This window comes from Vipera berus, assembly GCF_964194415.1.
Source record: "Vipera berus genome assembly, chromosome: W".
In the NCBI taxonomy this organism is placed as follows: Eukaryota; Metazoa; Chordata; class Lepidosauria; order Squamata; family Viperidae; genus Vipera; species Vipera berus.
Window position 1 is genome coordinate 52,472,690 of NC_138210.1, and position 20,143 is coordinate 52,492,832.

General features: G+C 46.9%; 1 protein-coding gene across 3 annotated transcripts in view; it reads left to right on the top strand.

Moving 5' to 3' along the window:
* LOC308675954 (epsin-1-like) overlaps positions 1-19,692 on the top strand; it is a 50,765-nt gene extending 31,073 nt beyond the window's left edge. For all 3 annotated transcript variants that reach the window (XM_081341635.1, XM_081341634.1, XM_081341633.1), the window contains 6 exons: positions 119-205; positions 3,005-3,266; positions 11,725-11,892; positions 12,953-13,051; positions 14,306-14,548; positions 17,376-19,692. In XM_081341635.1, the coding sequence (XP_081197761.1) occupies positions 119-205; positions 3,005-3,266; positions 11,725-11,892; positions 12,953-13,051; positions 14,306-14,548; positions 17,376-17,719 (1,203 nt within the window). In that variant the 3' untranslated portion in view covers positions 17,720-19,692. The remainder of the gene's footprint in view (positions 1-118; positions 206-3,004; positions 3,267-11,724; positions 11,893-12,952; positions 13,052-14,305; positions 14,549-17,375) is intronic.
* Positions 19,693-20,143: the final 451 nt, after the last annotated feature.

Genomic DNA, 20,143 nt, shown 5'->3' on the forward strand with positions numbered 1-20,143 from the left:
AAGCTGCTGCTCCGTCTGTATTCTGGCTCTTGCTCTCTCTGTGCCAAAGGTGAGTAACTACTTCTCATTTTCTACTGCCTCTGTTCATGCCTCTGTCCTTTTCACAACCCTCTTGCAGGAAGAGCGGATCCGGCGCGGGGACGACCTACGCCTCCAGATGGCCATTGAAGAGAGCAAGAAGGAGACGGTCCCTGCCAAGGAGGAGGTGAGATGGGAGAGACAGGCGGGCGGCTGCCTGCCATGATAGTTAAAGAGGATCTCCCGCCCAAAGGGGTGATGTGGGTGGGAGGAGGGCATCGCGGGGCAGCAAGTATTTCCCTTTGCGCCCTGTGGAGTCAACTCCGAGGGGCATCTGGCCGGTCCCTTCTGAAAAAAAAAAGAGAATGCTCAAGTAGAAGGCCTGTCAGGCACAAGCAACTAGGAACCGGAGTTTTAAGTACTTCAGGTTTATTTACTAGTAGTCCTCAACTTACAACCCTTCACTTAGTGACCATTTGAAGTCACTGGAAAAAGTGACCCTTTTGCACACTTATGACCTCTGCAGCCTCCCCCTGGCCCACGGGATCAAAATTCAGACGACTCATATTTGCAATGTCCCCAGGTCACGAGATCGTCTTTTGCTACTCTCTGACAGGCAAAGTCAATGGGGAGGCCAGATGCACTTAACAGCTGCAGTGATTCACTTAAGAACTGTGGCAAGAAAGGTCGTAAAATGGCACAAAACTCACTCAGCCAATGTCTCGCTTAACAATCGGAATTTTGGCCTCCGTTATGGTCTTACGTCGAGGACTGCTAGTACATGCTACCCATACACAAGAATCTGACCTACTGACGGTCAAAGCAAATTGGCGCCTGATAACAGTCAATGGAATTCAAGGGGGTCTGGACTTCGATTTCTTGTGGGAGTGGAGTGATTCCAAACTGATGATACACTTGGCTCCTCCCCCGGGCTCAGCCTGGTCATCTCCTACAACAGGGGTCTTCAGACTTGGCCCTTTTATGACTTGTGGACTTCAACTCCCAGAATTGCTCAGCCAGCGTGCCTGGCTGAGGAATTCTGGGAGTTGAAGTCCACAAATCATAAAAGGGCCAAGTTTGAAGACCCCTGTCCTACAAGACCTATGCTTGACTCTAGCAAAACACCTCTTGGCAACATTGTGAAATATCCCACCTTTCTGCCCCGGGGTGCACTCAAGTCAACGAATGCCATTTTATATCTCCTTCCAAAGAACTTTACGCATGGACGCTTTAGTTTTGTCTTTCCACAAATACTGTGTTGTCAACTAAACCAAAGGTGAATATAAATCAAAATCTCTCCCTTGATTTCTGACTGGTTTGCAGGTCATCCTCGTGGGTGCTCTGTCTCCCCTTTTTCCTGTAATACTGTCGGAGTTGAAAGGACTTTTACAATTTAAATGACACTTCCCAAAATAAAAGAAAAAGAAAGCCAGAAGTAGACCTTTAGTGTAACGAAGCCTTTGAATTCAGTTACTGAGGGTGCCAAGCTGTTGCAATTGGCTCTGGTTCATAATAAATGTTCAAGTAAACCGATTCTGTCCACTTCTAAGAGCAAGATTTTTAAAAATATTTATTTATTTATTTATTTGGGGGGGGGTATAGCATCTACAGAGGTCATGCAATCGCTGATATATATATATTTATTTAGACAGACAGACAGACAGACTTATATACCGCCCTTCTCCCGTAAGACTCAGGGTGGTTCACAAGGTTTTTTAAAAACAATACAACAAATTACAAAAATTAAAAACAATTAAAATGATTAAACTAACCTTGAAACTAAAAACCCCAATTAAAATACAATTAAAACCCCAGTTAAAACCCCAGTTAATACTCTCATAATATAATACACTCATAAAATGCAGTATCTATACAAACACCAACACGAATATAAATTTATTTGCTGATGAAATTTATTTGCCGCTTATCTCTTATCCAACGACTCTGGGCAGCTCAGAGCATGAAGACATTAGAGCAGTGGTGGCGAATCTTTTACAGAACCGAGTGCCCAAACTGCAACCCAAAACCCACTTATTTATCGCTGGGTGCCAGGTGGGCGTGGCCCACTGGGTGGGTGTGGCTGTGGTGGTCATGGCAGATGGGGTGGGTGCGGCCAAGGTAGGTGTGGTCACCTCAATGTTGCTCGTGGGGAGGGACACCTGTGGGGAGTGGGCAGGGTTGGGGGAGCTCCAGGAGGTCTCTGGCAGGTGGGGCGGTAGGCAGGAGACTCATCTTGTGGGGTGAGGCGAGGCAGGGTGGGGGTGCCATTGCCATGGGACAAGGCAAGGACTGGGGCAGCTACTGCCTGACACCATTGGCCCCCGCACACAGAGGCCAGCGAGCGCATGGGGGCCAACGGTGTCCATCAGTAGCCACAGCCTGCTGGCCCCTCGACAGGCGCACTCTGGGGCTCCGCAGCCCATCGGCAGCAGTTCAAAGAAGCCGCCTCCGAGATGAATGGTCGGCCAGCAACGGAGGAGGCAATGCAATGGGTCGTGCCCGGGAAAAGGAGAGCATGCGAGGCCAGGAGGGACGGGATGGGGGGGAAGGGAAACCAGCCGTGCCGGGATGCATTCAGCCCCGTGGGACCTTGGCGAATTAGCAGGCGGCTGGTTGAAGAGGGACAGTTGCCACCTCCGGGGCATGGCACGGGTGCCCACAGAGAGGGCTCTGAGTGCCGCCTCTGGCACCCGTGGCATAGGTTCGCCACCACTGCATTAGAGCATTAAAAAACACTAAAATCAGCAATCATCGAAACACAGCGGACAAAACCATTCACAGTTTAAATAAGAGCATCAGCATGTAGGTCTACATTTAGGGCTGGGTGTGAATCCGTGCCTCGTCTTCCTAGTCCTAGTCCACATTCCTAACGCTACATTCCAGCAGGACGCTCTAGGCACCACTGGATGTTAAATCGCACAGTGAAGGGGCGCTATAATTTTTCTCTTTCCCACCCACAATCTCTGTTGCCTTCTCCATCACCCAGTCATCCTTGATGGACCTTGCTGATGTCTTTACTGCTCCGCCACCTGCTGACCCGTGGGGTGCTCAGCCTGCTCCTGCTGACCCTTGGGGTGGCTCTGCCACAGTGGTGCCTGCCGCCCGCACGGACCCCTGGGGACCCCCTGCTGCTGGAGCAGCCCCTACAGGAGATCCATGGGGAACTTCCGCAGCGCCTCCTCCTGCACCCCCCTCGGACCCCTGGGGGCCCCCCCCGGCTGCCAGCGCTGATCCCTGGAAGGCCGAAGGTAAGGACCAGCCCTTTGTTTGAAACGTTCTTCATCTCTGATCACCTGGACTTTTTAATTATGCACTTGTGTGCGGTTCCTCTTCTGAGGAGATCTTTTAAGAGGAGGAGGGTGGCCAAGGTGGGGATCCCGCTGCATTTCATAAGACCTGTGGACGAGGCTGTTTACAGTAGCTGCCTCCTCTGCTGCGAGCTGCTTGGGGGAGTGTAGAGAAAAGAGTGCAGAGCAAGGGTGGACAATTATGGCAACTTTAGGACCTGTAGACTTCGACTCCCAGAATTCCTGGCTGGCTCAGGAACTCTGGGAGTTGAAGTCCACAGGTCCTAAGGTTGCCACAGTTGGAGCCGTGATAAAAAAGAAAATGGAGGTAATAGAACCAGGGTGTTCCCATCCCCTTTTGGTTCTGTCACCCGCTCCTGCTTGCTTTATCCCTTCCCAGCGTGCAGCTTCCCACAGATTAACCTTTGTGTGAATTGACTCTTTGCAGGTTCAGAAAGCCTGCCTGTTCCTTTTCAGGGGAAAAAAAATGTTTCAACCAGGTCAGGTCAGCACCAGGCTAGATGAGGCTTTCTTTTATGCTGCCCTCAGTCCCGGGATGAAGGACATAGTCGTCGCCAGAATTCCTCCTGGCCTCTACAACCGTGGTGGTCTCTCTGCCTCTGCTTTTTAATGAAGAGGTTCTCTGTGGCTTGTCCTAAAAGCCTCACACAGCCTCTTTATCCATTGGAAGAGAGAGCCTTGGCGTGCAGAGCAGACCCTCTTTAACCAAAGGCCCAGTTCTACTCTTAGCTTTCCTGACGAAGGGCTCTCAGCAGACAATGGACGTTTGTCCTTTTTTGGAACCGAAATGCCCTTTTTAAGGTGAGCAACCACCGCTATGGACCGTGTGGTCTCACCATAGATTTGGGAAAAGGCATTACAGATAGTCCTCAACTTACAACTAGTTACTTAATGACCCAGAGCTACTTACCTCCCATTTATTAAGTTGTGATGCTTGTGTACCCTCTAGACCAGGGGTAGGCAACCTCGGCTCTTTTATGACTCATGGACTTCAACTCCCAGAATTCCTGAGCCAGCTATGCTGGCTCAGGAATTCTAGGAATTGAAGTCCAAGAGTCATAAAAGAGCCGAGGTTGCCTACCCCTGCTCTAGACCACTTTACCACCCTTGTCCCATGATTGCACTTTGGGCACTTGGCAACTAGCTCATCCTTATGGCCATTTGCAGCATCCCATGGTAACATGACCACATTTTACAACATATTGTTGCCAATTTCCAGCATTTACTTCTGGTTTCTGGCAAAAAAAAAACCAACACAAAACCCATGGGAGAAAATCGGTTCTCTTGATGACTGCCACGTTTGCTTCATGTCTGCCACAGAAAATGTCAAAAAATCAGGTCCAGTTACATGGTACCTCAATTTACAACCAGAACAACTTACGACCATAATTCCAGGCTCAATTATAGTTGGTAGAACTACCTGTATTAAATTGGCACTTCTAGTTTTTCCTAATAATTCCACAAATGAAATTTTCCTTTTTTGGAGCAAGGTCATGCTGGATTAATGTTTTTTTGTTTTTTTAAATCAAGCTGTCCTCTGTTAACCCCAAGATCCCTTTTCCTGGTCTGTCACTGCCAGTTCAGATCTCTTTTAACATATATATTTTGTGCCAACACACGGCCCTTTAATTTAATTACATTTAACTGCATTTGCTGTTTGAAAGCCCATTTAGCTCCAAAATGGGCATTCTTTGAAAACTCTCACGGTTTGCTGTCATCAGCAAACAGAATCACTTCAGTGCTTAGCCCTTGTTCCAGGTCATTGAAATATCAAATAAAAAGTATTGGTCACAGCACCTGTGGCTGGAGGGTAGATGCTTTGCACAATTGAGAATTGCCCATTTATTTTTGTCACTCATTTCATTTTTTTTTAATCAGTTCCCAGTCCCTGAGTATATCTACACTTTTAACCCAGGGCAGCTGACTTTGCTCAAGATCAGGTGTCTCCAAACCTGTCAGCTTGAAGACTTGTGGACTTCAGCTCCCAGAATTCCTCAGCCAGCATGGCTGGCTGATGAATTCCGGGAGTTGAAGTCCACAAGTCTTCAAGTGGCCAAGTTTGAAGATTCCTGCTTCAAGACCCCTTGGCGAGGGCTTTTTGAAAATCCAAGTACACAATATCTACTAGGTGTCTTGTCCACATGCTTGTTCCCACCTTCCAAAAACTCCCAAAAGTTTCAAGGGGAATCACTCACCTTTTTGGAAGCCAGGTTGGCTTATTTCCAGTTACTGCTTTTTCTTTCCTGTGTTCTTTTGGGATCTTAGCGAGCCCCTTCCAGTTAGGAGGTTGAGAGGGATGCGTAAATTATCTAACAGGGAAGGCCATTTCCTTCGCTCGAGTTAAACCTCTACAGTGGTTTTGATGGTCCTTCACCAGTGGAAAACTCGCTTCCTGATTGCCACACGGAATGCAGACGAGCAGTTAGAAGAGACTTTGGAAGTTCTCTAGTCCAGCCCCCACCCCCAGCAGAAGACCTTGTACCCTTCTGTTCAATCTCTTCTTAAAAACGTCCTGTGGCAGGGACTTCCGCTGGCGGCGCGGCGCTGAAGACAGCCTCCCCTGGCTGCCCGCGGCTCAGCTGTTTGTTTTTTTGCCTGAAACAGCGCCGATCAGCTGTTCGGGCGAAATTGAAGCCCCCTCCTCGGGAGAAGAGGAGGGGGTGAGGCCCCAGGTAGGGGTAGAGTTCTCCGAGGCCGCCTGAGCTTTGAGCTTGGGCGGCTGAAGGATCGAACTCCCCCGAAGCCTGGGTTGCTCCCAGCTGGCCGTCGTCTCTGCTCCGAACTTCCTGGAGCAGAGCCAGGCGTCTGCGAACCAGCCCTGCCTGATGAAAGGACTATGATTTAAAGGAGCAGGCAGAGCGGTACAAGAGGAAAAGGTGAAGAGGACTATTTTATTGTACTCTCTAACTTGTTGGACTTTTTAAACTTTAATTGAAAGTGCGTCATAATTGAGGATTAAAAGATGGCGGCTAAACCTCCCTCTAAAACTCTTCGGAGTGGAGGATCCTCGCCGGTGCAACAATCATCACTACAGGCATTGCACCCTCCTGAAGTGCTGACATCGAAGGATTTGCGAGATGCCTTGGATAAACATGCCCAGGTACTTTTGGAATCAATTAATCAATCAATTGCTGATAAATTTGCACAGATGGAGGAGAAATTGGAGAAATTTGAGGAAAGAATGGAAGAGAGGATGGAACAGAAGTACAGCGTGATGAAGGTAGACATTTTGACTTCAGTGCATAAAGTGGCGGAATGTGTGGAAGATTTAGATGAAAAAGTGGATGATTTGGCTCAAAGGAATGCTATACTAGAAGTAAAAGCACGGGAGAATGAAATTGAAAGAGGCAAGTTGGAAAGGGAGTTAAGCCATGCCCAACATTACCAGATGCAGTTTGCTGTCAGAATTAGAGGCTTAAAAGAGAATGTTAAAGAAGATTTAAAGCAGCTGATCTCTGAGGCTCTCGAAGGGGTATTGAACCAGCCAGCATCTGAAATAAGAGCAGCTATGGATAAAGTGTTTCGGGTGAATTCATGGATTGCCAGACAGAGAAAGTTGCCTAGAGATGTGGTGGTTTATTTTGCAAAAAGAGAAATTAGAGATCAAGTTATACAAGCTGCCTATGATGTTAAGGTTGTGATTGCTGAACAAGAAGTCTTGGTTTTAAAAGAAATTCCTCCAAGGATTTTAAGGGGAAGAAAGGACTATACATTTCTTGTGCAAGAGCTCAAGCAAAGAGATATAAGGTTCAGATGGGAGATTCCAGAGGGGCTGATGGTGATGTATGAAGGTAAAAGGTATAGGCTGACTACTGTGAAACAAGCACGTGATTTCTACAATAATGTCTTAAAAGCAACCTCATTAACGCTCTTGGAAGCTGGAAAGGGATCTGGAGAAGAAGAACAACAAGAGGAGGAAACAGAGGAAAATGGTGCTGGAGGAGATCAAGCTACAATCTCTTTGGATGATCCTAGAGAGCAAAGAGTGACGCGTGCTGCTTTAAAACGAGCAAAGAAAATAAAAGAACAAGATCAGCAAAAGTCTTCAGATTCTTCACATCGCATTCATAGCCAAGCTGTGGGAGGAGCACGGCCTAAAGTAACCAGTCCTATCAAAGCTGTGGTCCAAGAGCTTTTCGAGGATATACATGGCAACTAAATTTTTAACCTGGAATGTTAATGGACTAAACTCACCGCAGAAGAGGAAGAAAGTTTTTCAATATTTAAAACAATTTAAGATAGATGTTATATGCCTGCAAGAAACGCATATTAGAGTTTTGGATCAAAAGTATTTATTGAACTCGAGGCTGGGTACGCAATTTGTTGCTTCTGCAGAGAATAAGAAAAATGGAGTGGTTGTTTATGTTAAAAGTGCCTTAACAGCGGACCTAATTGAAGCAGATAAGCATGGAAGATATGTTATGATCGAGCTGTTGTTTGAAGGTAAAAAGACGCTTTTAGTTGGATTATATGCTCCAAATCAACAACAAGCTGACTTTTTTAGTTTACTTCATACAAAGCTTACCCAGTTGGATTATAAATCCTTTATTTTTATGGGGGACTGGAATGGAGTTATGGATGTACAGTTGGATAAGGCTGGAGCCTTTAAACGCATTCCAAGTCACGCTAGACTGCCTAAATCTTTTTTTGAAATGAAGGATGACCTGGAATTGCGAGATATTTGGCGTGAGAGACATTTGCGGGAGAAGGATTATACATTTTATTCTGATAGACACCAATCTTTTTCGAGGATTGATTTTATTTTGTTGACTAATGATCTTCTTTTGAGAACTAAAAAGGTGAAAATCTGCGCAAGAATTATCTCTGATCACAGTCCAGTGTGGTTGGAGATTGATAAGGAAAGAGGAGATAGACGCTCATGGCGCGTAAATGAGAATTTGTTTAGAAATCAGAGAAATGTGGAAGAATGCAAACAGCGGATGAAGGATTTTTTTGAGATGAATATGAATAAGGGTACCTCTATGGATATGGTTTGGGATGCTAGCAAGGCCTATATGAGAGGGGTGTTGATATATATGAATAATAGACATAGACGTGCAGTGGAAACTAGAAGGAAAGAACTGGAGAATGAAATAAAGGAAAAAGAAAAGGCTTTGATTTTGAACCCAGAGGAGGTGAAGATCAAGGAGGCTATTAGACTGTTACGAGGACAATTTGATAAATTAATGGCTGATCAAGTGGCGACCAATCTGCGGTTTGCTAGGCATAATACTTTTTGCAATGCTAATAAGCCAGGCAGATGGTTGGCTTATAGACTGAGGAAAAAACAAAGGGCATCTAATATAGATAAGATTGAGCATAAAGGAAGGGTTGTGTATCAACAGAATCTTATTAAGGATGCCTTTGTGGATTTTTATTCGAAATTATATACTAAAGAGGACATTAATGCAAAAGATATTGATACGTATTTGGAGAAGGCTAGCATCCCGGTTCTTACGCAAGTACAAAAAGAGGGGATTAACCAACTGATTACAGAAGAAGAAATTTTTACAGCTATTAAGGAACTGAAGGTGGATAAAGCACCAGGCACTGATGGCTTGACTGCGGCCTATTATAAAAACTTACAATTAGAGATGATAAAACCGTTAAAGGAACTGTTCCAGACAATCCAGAGGGGGGGAAAGGTGCCCCCGTCTTGGAGAACAGCTTTTATCTCTTTGATTCCGAAGGAAGACCAGGATGCTACTTTAGTTAAAAATTACAGACCGATATCGCTTTTAAATACAGATTATAAGATATTTGCTAAGGTTTTGGCTAATAGACTGATGAGGGTTCTGCAACAGGTGATTCATGGGGACCAAACGGGGTTTATTAGTGGAAGACAAATGAAAACCAATGTGAGACATATAGTTGATGTGTTAGAGTTTTTGGAAAGGCACAACCAGATCTCTGCTGCGCTAATCTTTTTAGATGCTGAAAAGGCTTTTGATCAATTGAACTGGCAATTTTTGTTGAAAGTTTTAGACAAAATGGATTTTGGGGAAAAATTTTTACAACCGATTAGGGCATTATACCAAAAACAAACTGCCCGAATTATAGTTAACAATAGTTTGACAACAGTATGTAATATTGAGAAGGGCACAAGGCAAGGCTGTCCGCTATCGCCCTTGTTATTTATATTAACATTAGAGATACTATTGGTTAAGATTCGGAATTCGGAAAAAATTAAGGGGATACAAGTTGGAGATCAGGATTACAGATTGAGAGCATTTGCAGATGATCTGGTTGTTATAGTGACCCAGCCAGAGAACTCTGTTGTGGACCTGATGGAGATAATAACACAATATGGGAAGGTTTCTGGATTTAAAGTAAATATACAGAAAACTAAAATTTTGGCTAGAAATATGACAGTTTCGCAGAAGGCTCTCTTAGAAGGATTAACTGGATTTGAGATTGTTAAAAGGGTTAAATATTTGGGGGTGATTTTGTCGCCCTCTAATACAAAGCTATATAAAAATAATTATGAAAAGTTATGGGGGAAAATTCAAAAAGAACTGGAGAGTTGGGAAAAATTGCAATTGTCTTTGTTGGGACGGATCGCAGCAGTGAAAATGAATGTCCTGCCCAAATTTTTATTCTTATTTCAAATGATACCGATTCTTAAGAAAGACTCTAACTTGGAGGAATGGCAGCGTGGTATCAATAAATTTGTGTGGGCAGGGAAAAAGCCACGAGTTAAACTTAAGATTATGCAGGATACTCGTGAGAGAGGTGGCCTTAAAATGCCTAATTTTAAATTATATTATGAAGCTGCTGCACTAGTAGGAATAAGTGATTGGATTAATTTGACACAATCGAGGTTATTAAATCTTGAGGGCCATGATCTGTTGTTTGGCTGGCATGCATATTTGTTGTATGATAAGAAGGTAGATACTGTGTTTAGGATGCATATTTTAAGACAGGCATTGCTGAGAGTTTGGAAGAAGTATAGACATAAGTTAAGCAGCAAGATACCATTGTGGGCAATCCCAAAACATGCAATAGAAAATATACATGCTGGTTTCAAACATGATGAGACTACTTACAAGGAAATTTTAAGTTTGGAAAGGAATATTTGGTGCTTGAAATCATATAGTTTCTTGCGAGAAGAGAAGGTTGTTCAGACTTGGTTTCAATATATTCAGTTACAGGCCAGGTGGAAAGAAGACCAAAAAAATGGATTTGCAACGACTGATGAAAATTTGATAAAGCAAATTAGAAATCAAGGACCAGCACATATTAAACGGATATATCTTGCATTGATAGAGATCGATTCAGAAACAGAGCTTGTTAAGGATTGTATGATAAAATGGGCCCAAAACATTCAGGAAGTTATTACAATGGACACGTGGGAAAAGATCTGGGTGAGGAATGTAAAATTCACTCAAGCTCAAAGTTTAAGAGAGAACTTTTACAAAATGTTTTATAGATGGCATCTAGATCCTAAAAAGCTTGCAAGTATGTATCCGAATTATCAGCCTAAATGTTGGAGGTGTGGTGATGAAGAGGCAACATATTTTCACATATGGTGGACATGTAAAAAGGTCAAGGCTTTTTGGATAAAAGTCTGGTGGAATATGCAGAAGATTTTTAAACGGAGGATAAAGTTTTGTCCGCAATTTTTTTTGTTGGGAATAATTGTTGACGCTACAGTTGTGGACTCTAAGTTGATGCTGAATTTAGTTACGGCAGCAAGACTTTTGATAGGTCAATATTGGAAGAAAGAGGAACTGCCGACTATACAAGAGTGGATTTTAAAGGTTTCCGACTTGGCAGAGATGGCGAAGATTTCGGCCTATTTGAAAGATTACTCGCAAGAACATTATATTATGGAATGGAGAAAATGGATTGAGTTTATCCAGAATAAGTATAGGGTTAAGAAGTTTTATCTAGCATTTGAATAAGTCTTCTTTCGTTTTCTTTTTTCTTTTTTTATTTTGTCTTCTATATATATTTAATAATGCTAAGTTTTGTTTGATCCTATATAAGTTAGAGAGTGATGGATTTTAGAATTTATAGTTGTTAGTATATGGTTGTTTATGATTGCCTTTTTATATATATATACCTTGTATTTAGCTCTGGGAAGTCCGGGGGGGGGAGGGGGGTTAGGGGGAGGTGGGGGGGGAGGAGGGAGGGGGGGAGGGGGGGGAAGGGGGGAGGTAGGGAGGGGAGGTAGGGAGGGGGAAGGGGGTTTTTTAAAGGAAAACTGTATTTTTAAAACTTTTCAATAAAAAAAAAAAAAAAAAAAAAACGTCCTGTGGCCGAGCATTATTTGGGCCAGCCTGCTCCTCAAAACCCTCCCGTGTTTTCCTTGTGCCGCCGGATCTAAACATGCCACCGTTGCTGGACAGGCTGTCCTCGTATTCCATCTCTGACACGCTTCGTGTTTCCTTCCCAGGTGGGACTTCTGTGGGGCCCACAACAGCACCGCCCACAGACCCATGGTCCTCCGGCACGGCTCCCACCTCCCAAGGAAAGCCCGCTCCCGATCCTTGGGCTCCAGCGCCCACTTTTTCAGATCCCTGGGGGGGTTCCCCTTCCAAGCCGAGCACCAACGGCATGGCAGGTAAGGATGAAATTCGGAGTAGGGTCCTCGTCCTCTCGCTCTCTTTTCGAATTTCCGAAAATGATGATTAAGAGTCAAATACAACGGGGGGGAAGGGGGAGATGCCACCGTCTTCATCGCCACCCTGGTCAGCAGCCCAAAGTCCTTCACCAAGAATGGGGTTTTTTCCCCCCCATTGCTTCCTCTGGTATGTTGGACTGCAATTCCCATCATTCATGTTCCTGCTGGGTATTGGTGCAGGATGGGAATTAAATTATGATGGAACCGGTGAGTGTGTGGGGCTGGGAGAAGGTTAGTGAGGGTGGGTTTAGGGAGCAGTTTCCAGCGGTTGATTCCCGAGAGATTTTCCTGCTAATAAGATGTTGAGACTCTAGAAAAAGTACAGAGAAGAGCAACAAAGATGATTGGGGGACTGGAGGCTAAAACATATAGGGAACGGTTGCTGGAATTGGGTATGTGTAGTTTAACGAAGAGAGGGGTGAGGGGTGACATGATAGCAGTGTTCCAATATCTCAGGGGCCGCCACAAAGAAAGAGGGAGTCAAGCTATTCTCCAAAGCACCTGAAAGCAGGACAAGAAGCAACGGATGGAAACTAGTCAAGGAGAGAAGCAACCTAGAACTAAGGAGAAACTTCCTGACAGTTAGAACAATTAACCAGTGGAACGACCTGCCTCCAGAAGTGGTGAATGCTCCAGCACTGGAGGTTTTTAAGAAGAGACTGGACAGCCATTTGCCTGAAATGGTATAGGGTTTCCTGCCTGAGCAGGGGGTTGGACTAGATGACCTCCAAGGTCCCTTCCAACTTATTATTATTATCAATGTGTCTGAAACTGGATTCTTAAAACAGTCACCGGGCTCAGAGTCGGAGATGGGATGGAAACAGACATCCCAGGTGTAGTGAAGAATTATCAGCACATTAAAGGGAATAATGAAGGTCTTTCTTGCTGGGTCAGCTGAAGGGGAAGGACTCCTAGTTCAGAGTTGGGGTGGAGGGCCTCTTCTTGCTGCCAGCTAATCCTTCTGCCCCATCCTTCCTTTTGTGCCCTGTTCCTCTCCCAGCTGCCAGAGGCTTTGAGCAGTTTGATGACGGGGACAGGGATGAATTCTCTGATTTTGACAGCCTGCGCCCAGCGCTGCCCAAATCTGGAAGCAGCACAGGTCAGCCTTGCTTTCCCCCCTCCTTCCCCCTCCCTCCCTCCCTCCCTTTCCTAGGCATGTTTCCTAACGCTGCATCCCGGTGTTTTTTTTTCCAACTTTGGCAGCTTGAAGAGGCGTGGACTTGCAACTCCCAGAAGTCCCCAGCTAGCCATGCTGGCTGAGGACTTCTTGAGCATTGAAGTCCACGCCTCTTCACCTTTGCCGTGTTTGAGAAACACCACGCTAACCTCCCCTTCCCTCTAACCCATCCAGGCCGCTGGTTTGCGGACTAGATGACCTCTCGCTCCCCTGGCCTGGGAGAGAATTTGCATGCTCCTCCCTTTGATTCTCTCCCTTCCCTATCTCCTCTAACCTCGTTTGGACATTGGCTTTCCAAACTACCTGTTCTTTGCACACAGTTTGAAAAGGGATGGGGAAATAATTTAATGCTTTAATTAACAAAGAAACTAAAATCTGGGGAAGGGAGGGTTCTCTGTGGTTTGGGGAATGGGGGCAAAATGATTGTGGGAAGTCATAAACCAAGCACAATTCCTTGTATGGCCAGCCAGTTGCCCTGTCTGTAATGGGGCCTGAGTTTTCCGTCCATATTCTCTGTACATCTGGATATTTACTCTCTCCCTCTCTCTCCCTCCCTCTTCCTCTCCCTCCCTCCCTCCCTCCCTCCTCCTCTCTCTCCCTCCCTCTTCTTCCCTCTCTCTCCTCCCTCTTCCTCCCTCCCTCCCTCCTCTCCCTCCCTCCCTCCCTCTTCCTCTCTCTTCCTCTCTCCCTCCCTACCTTCCTCTCTCTCCCTCCCTCTTCCTCTCTCCCTCCCTCCCTCTTCCTCTCTCTCTCCCTCCCTCTTCTTCTCTCTACCTCCCTCCCTCTTCCTCTCCCTCCCTCCCTCTTCCTCTCTCTCTCCCTCCCTCCCTCTCTCTCCCTCTTCCTCTCCCTCCCTCTTCCTCTCTCTCCCTCCCTCCCTCTTCCTCCCTCTCTCTCCCTCCCTCTTCCTCTCCCTCCCTCTTCCTCTCTCCCTCTCTCTGCCTCCCTCTCTCCCTCCCTCTTCCTCTCTCCCTCCCTCTTCCTCCCTCTCTCTCCCTCCCTCCCTCTCTCTCCCTCCCTCCCTCTTCTTCCCTCTCCCTCCCTCCCTCCCTCCCTCCCTCTTCCCTCCCTCCCTCCCTCCCTCCCTCTTCCTCTCCCACCCTCCCTCTTCCTCTCCCTCCCTCCCTCCCTCCCTCCCTCCCTCCCCCCCTCTCTCTCTCATTTCTTGTTCCACAGGTGAACTGTCCCTCTTAGCAGGGGAGGTCCCTCTCTCTCAGGCAGGTAGTGGCAAGGACAGCCCCAATGCCTTTGATATGGCTGCCGTGGCTGGGTCACTGCCAGAGACCTGCAAGCCGATGCGTAAAACTCCCGAGTCATTCCTGGGTCCCAACGCAGCCCTCGTGGATCTGGACTCGCTGGTTAGCAAACCTGCTGCTCCACCCAGCAGCACCAAGGCTTCCAACCCCTTCCTCCCCCCTGGTAAGGATTTGTGTGTCTTGGGGTGTCAGGGGGAGCAAATAAAGGGGCTCCTGCTCATTGCTGTGCTCAAGAAGAACCAAACTTGGTTTGAGGTATAGGAAATGGGTCACATTCCACCGATGTCGCCGAGATAGAAATAAAAAGGAATCATCCTTGTTTGAATTAATTACAGGTAGTCCTCGACTTACGACCACAACTGAGCCCAGAATTTTATGTTGCTAAGTGAGAAATTTGTTAAGTGAGTTTTGTCCCGTTTTGCAACTTTGCTTGTGAAGTGAATCGCTGCAGTTGTTAAATTAGGAACGCGCTTGTTAAGTGAATCTGGCTTCCCCATTGACTTTGCTTGTCGCAAAAGGGGATCACATGACCCGGGGATCACTGCAGCGGTCATAAATATGAACCAGTTGCCAAGCATTTGAATGTAAATCACATGATCATGGGGATGCTGCAATGGTCATAAGTGTGAAGAATGGTCATAAGTCACTTTTTCCAGTGGCGTTGTAACTTTGAACGGTCACAAACAAACTGTTGTAAGTCGAGGACTACTTGCATAAGCAACACTGAAATCAGACTAGCCAGTTTGGTCTAGTGGTTATGGCACCAGGCTAGAAAACAAGAGGCTGTGAGTTCAAGTTCCACCTTATCCATGGGTAACTTGGGGCCAATCACTAGGAGACTTTGAGTTATAGTCCCGCCTTAGCAATGAAAACCAGGTGGGTCATTTGGGCCGATCACCAGGAGACTGTGAGTTCTAATCCTGCCTGAGATATGAAAGCTGGCTGCATGACTTTGGGCCAGTCATGGTCTCTCAGCCCAACCCACCTCACAGGGATGTTGTTGTGGGGAAAATAGGAGGAAGGTGTGTTTGCCACCTTCAGTTATTTTTAAAAATAATAAAGGCGGGATACAAATAAATAAAATTTAAATTGGTTTTTGAAGTAGCTTTCTCCCAATTTGACTGCCTGACAAAATGTTAACTAGCACACCCCCATTGTTCTCAGCTGGTGTGGGAATTATGGGCTGTGATTGCCAAAAATATTTCAGAGTAGTGGTTCAGGTTTTGACTGTGGAGACCAAGATTGAAGTTCCCACTTCACTTTAGGACTTACTGGATAACTGAGTCAGTCACAATCAATCCAGCCTACCTCAAAGGGTTGCTGTGATTGTGAATGAAATGAATGACTCCATGCGTGTCATCGAAAGCAGGGGTGTCAAACTGCCGGCCTGTGGGCCGGTTGTATCATGCGGAGGCCACGCCCACCCCAGCTCCGGCCATGCGAAAAAAGTCACCACGCGCCGTGACACGTCACGTGAAGTGGCGAGTTTGACATCCGTGTTCTAAAGGAAGGGTAGGAAATAAAGGCTGTAAGACTAAAAAGGTAGAACTTTCTTTATCTGGATGGGTGCCTGTTTGGGGAAAGCTGTGTGAAGGTTTATTCGTAGAAGAGAGTTTGCTGGCCTGAAGCAGGACCAGACTGACAGGTACTGTAGAATCTTCTAGAGCAGGGGTAGGCAACCTTGGCTCTTTTATGACTCGTGGAGTTTAACTCGTGACCTCCCGATTGGACTACTGCAACGCTCTCTACATGGGGCTGCCCTTGGGGACCACCCGGAGGCTTCAGCTGGTGCAGAATGCAGCCGTGCGTGTTGTGATGGGGGTTTCCCGATACTCCCATGTAACACCTCTGCTCCGCGAGCTGCATTGGCTTCCGGTTGCCCTCCAGGTGAGATTCAAGGTGCTGGTGATGACCTATAAAGCCCTAAATGGCTTGGGTCCGGGATATCTGAGGGAACACCTGCTGCCGGCATCAAGTTCCCTTCGTCCTGTGCGCTCCCACAGGGAGGGCCTTCTCAGGGTGCCGCCGGTAAAAGATTGCCGGCGGACGACACCCAGGGATAGGGCCTTCTCAGCCTGCCCTTTGGAATCAGCTGCCTGTAGAGCTTAGGACTGCCCCTGACCTTCGCTCATTCCGCCGGGACCTGAAGACCTGGTTCTTTGAGCTTTCTGGCCTGGACTGAGAATATTAATTGGGATTTTAATTGTATTTTAATTGGGGTTTTATTTCAAGGTCAATATAATCTTTTTAATTGATTTTAAGTTTTGTAATTTGTTGTATTGTTTTTTTAAAAAAACCTTCTGAACCGCCCTGAGTCCTACGGGAGAAGGGCGGTATATAAATCAAATAAATAAATAATAAAATAAAATAAAATAAAATAAATAAAATAAAATAAAATAAATAAAATAAAATAAATAAAATAAATAAAATAAATAAAATAAATAAAATAAATAAAATAAATAAAATAAATAAAATAAATAAAATAAATAAAATAAATAAAATAAATAAATAAATAAATAACTCCCTCCCAGAATTCCTGAGCCAGCTGGAATTGGTGAGGGGAAAGGGAGAGGTTTCCAAGCTGAGCCATGCTGGCTCAGGAATTCTGGGAGTTGAAGTCCACGAGTCATAAAAGAGCCAAGGTTGCCTACCCTTGTTCTAGACTAGAGCAATGTTTCTCAAACTTGGCAACAATGTGTGGACTTCAGCTCCCAGAATTCCCCTGGCTGAGGAATTCTGGGAGTTGAAGTCCACGCCTCTTCAAGCTGCCAGGGTGGAGAAATATATTTCTAGACTCTAGATAGGGTGCATCAGAACAGTGTTCCTCAGCCTTGGCAACTTGGAAGACATGTGGCCTCGACCTCTCGGAATTCTTCCCGGGCTAAGCAACTCCCAAATAGCCAGACCTCGGGGGTTTTTAGGCCAGAAGGAGGCCCTCTGGGCTTCTCTGTACTGATCTTTTTTCTTTTCTGTCTTGTTGCCTGCTGCAGGTTCATCTCCCGCCCCATCTGCCTCGGCCACCAATCCATTCCAGGCAGCGGCAGCCACCCCGCTGTCACTCAATCAGCTCCGTGTCAGCCCAGTACTTCCGTTATCACAGCCAGCACCACCAGCGTTTCCTGCCACAGCTCCAATGGTCTCCGTGTCCCCCATGGCTCCCGGGATGCCCTTAGCCTCCGTTTCCCCCATGGTGGCGGTGCAGCCCCTGGGGGCTGTTCCCCCTCTGGGCCTCCCTGCCATGGGGCTGCCCCCTCAGAGCCTGCCCCCTGCCGGCGTTGTTCCCAGCAGCACTTCGGCCTCCACCCTGGGCAGCACCAACCCCTTTTTGCTATAACTGGGGGATTTTTGGCCCGGTGTTGACCACCCATACATCCCCTTTCGCCCTGTGTTCCCCATTGGCAGTGGGGCCCCTCCGACGGCAGCCACCGAGCAGGGGCAGCTGAATCGGGATGGGAGGGAGGTGGAAGGAAAGGGAGGGACCCAAGTCTTTGCGGGCCCTCCACCCCCATTTTGGGAGATCAGGAGAATCTTTCTGCAAATTGGTTTCCTCTTTCTCCCCAGGCCTTGATCTGCTGGGAGCTGGAAAGAACCTTTTCTAGTACCAAAGTCTAGGTGGCCACACCCAGCGACTAGTTCAACCGGGGTGGGGGGGGGAGGAATCTATTCACTGAAGCAGAACTGGGGGAAGAGGGCTGTTCCCTAAAATGATCTTTGAGCCCTTTCACACTTTTTTTATGTTTTTGAGTACCTATCCAGATTTGGGAGGTAATGGTGGATTCGGAATATTTATATTCCTTTTTTTTTTGGTCCATCAATCTCCTCCTTTGTGGAAAGAGAGAAGAAAGGGAAATTGCTAACTCCCTACCTCTGGGATGTTCCCGATGAAATGCTTTGGGGAAATGAAGACACAACCTTTGAAATCAATGATTTCCCCCCCCCCCCCACTAGATACTCCCCTTCCTTCCCTTCTGAATGTTTGTTGCATCTTCTTCAGCCTCCTCTTCCCACAACCCCTTAGCTGGGACCAGGTTTTCTGGGGGTATTTTGGGATTATTATTTTTTCCTCCTGAGGAAGTAGGGGTGAGGTGAGGGTGACAGGAACAATTGACACCTCTCTCTGTTCTTAATGCCACTAACTTAATGCCAGAGCTGAGTCATGCTCCTAGACCCCTGCCCCTTGTGCACCCACTTTCTGCAAACGTTGGACCCCGAAAGAATATCCTTTTGCAAGAAATGCAGGACCTTGCCAGCCAACGCATTGAGTGGATCAATGGTGGGGAGGGCCTTGAAACACTCAATGCAACCTACTGTGAAGCGGGGGGGGGAGGAATCTGGGAACAGCTGAAGGCCGAGCATTCTAAGATGCTAGAAAGGCTTTCAAGGCAAAACTTCCCATGCCGGACCACGCCTGGACTTGGAAGGCTTTCTTGGCCCGTGTCTCGCAAGCCCTGAAAGAATGGAATCCCCTGTTGGATTTTGAAACAGCAGGATCTGAAATTCTCTGTCCTGGTCTGCGGGCCACGGCCAACTCCACCGAGGAGACCAAGGAATTTACTGAAAACGGTGGGACTCGGGATGCCGAGCAGAGTTGAGAAGCCCACCCGGCCTTGCTCTTCCCGCATCTGGCCCAGTGGCCTTCCAGACAACGGCCTGCGTGGCAGCGTCTTTGGGGGCTGGACACACCGTGTGGCCCAGCAGGAAAGGGCCGTTCCTCAGAGGGGCAACCAGACCGAGAGAGCTGCTCTTCAACCAAAACAGCCCCGGATGTTCTTCAGACAGGGGGGGGGGGTTGGTTGGTGGAAACGGAGGGAGGCACAGGAGATGTTGGGTGGTCACTTTTACCCCTTTTACAGCAGCAGCAGCAGCAGCTTGTGGAGAAAGGGACTCATGGCTGTGTGTGTTTGTGAGTGTGTGCGTATGTGTACGTGTTGCTGCTTTTCTAAATTCCTCTTTGATGCTGGGGAGGGGCACTCGTTAGCACCCAGGACAATCTGTTCGGCCTTTCTTTTCTTCCCTTTTTTTCCTCCTCCAAATAAATTCTTGGAATGTGTTTCCTATGCCTCCCTGGTGCCCCCCCCACCCCATCATGCTGGGGTTGATTTTTTTCCTCCCCCCTCCCCAATATCAGTATATTTGAATCATTGTGTCATTTGTTGGGGGTGGGGAGTGATTTAGCCGTGTCCCTCCCCCTTGGCTCAGTCCCCATGCCTCCCATTTCCCCCGCCCAGGTTCCTAACCGATTCTGGTATGCTTCAGAAAAAAAAATGCTATTAATGAAATGAAATAAATGGAAATTCTTCTATGGCACCCAAAGGCTTTGGCCCCTTCGAGGTTTGCTTTGTATGGAAAAGGGCCGACAAGGGAGCGTTGGGCTGCTTCATTATCAATAGCACTTAAGGCTCACGTACCACTTCACAAGTGCTTTACATCCCTCTCTTAAGCAGTTTACAGAGTCAGCTTGTTTCCCCCCCCCCCCCCAACAATTGGGCTTCTCATTTTACTGACCTTGGAAGGCCCGAGTCAACCTTGAGCCAGTCAGGATCGAACTGCTGGCAGTCGGCAGAGTTAGCCTGCAGTATTATGTTCCGACCACTGCGATTGGCCCTTCCCCTCACAAGGCTTCCCTGGATGGCAGTCGGGAGTCCAGGACATCTAGAGCAGGGGTCCTCAGCCTTGGCGACTTTAAGACTTGTGGACTTCCAACTCCCAGAATTCTGGGAGTTGAAGTCCACAAGTCTTAAAAGTTGCCACGGTTGGG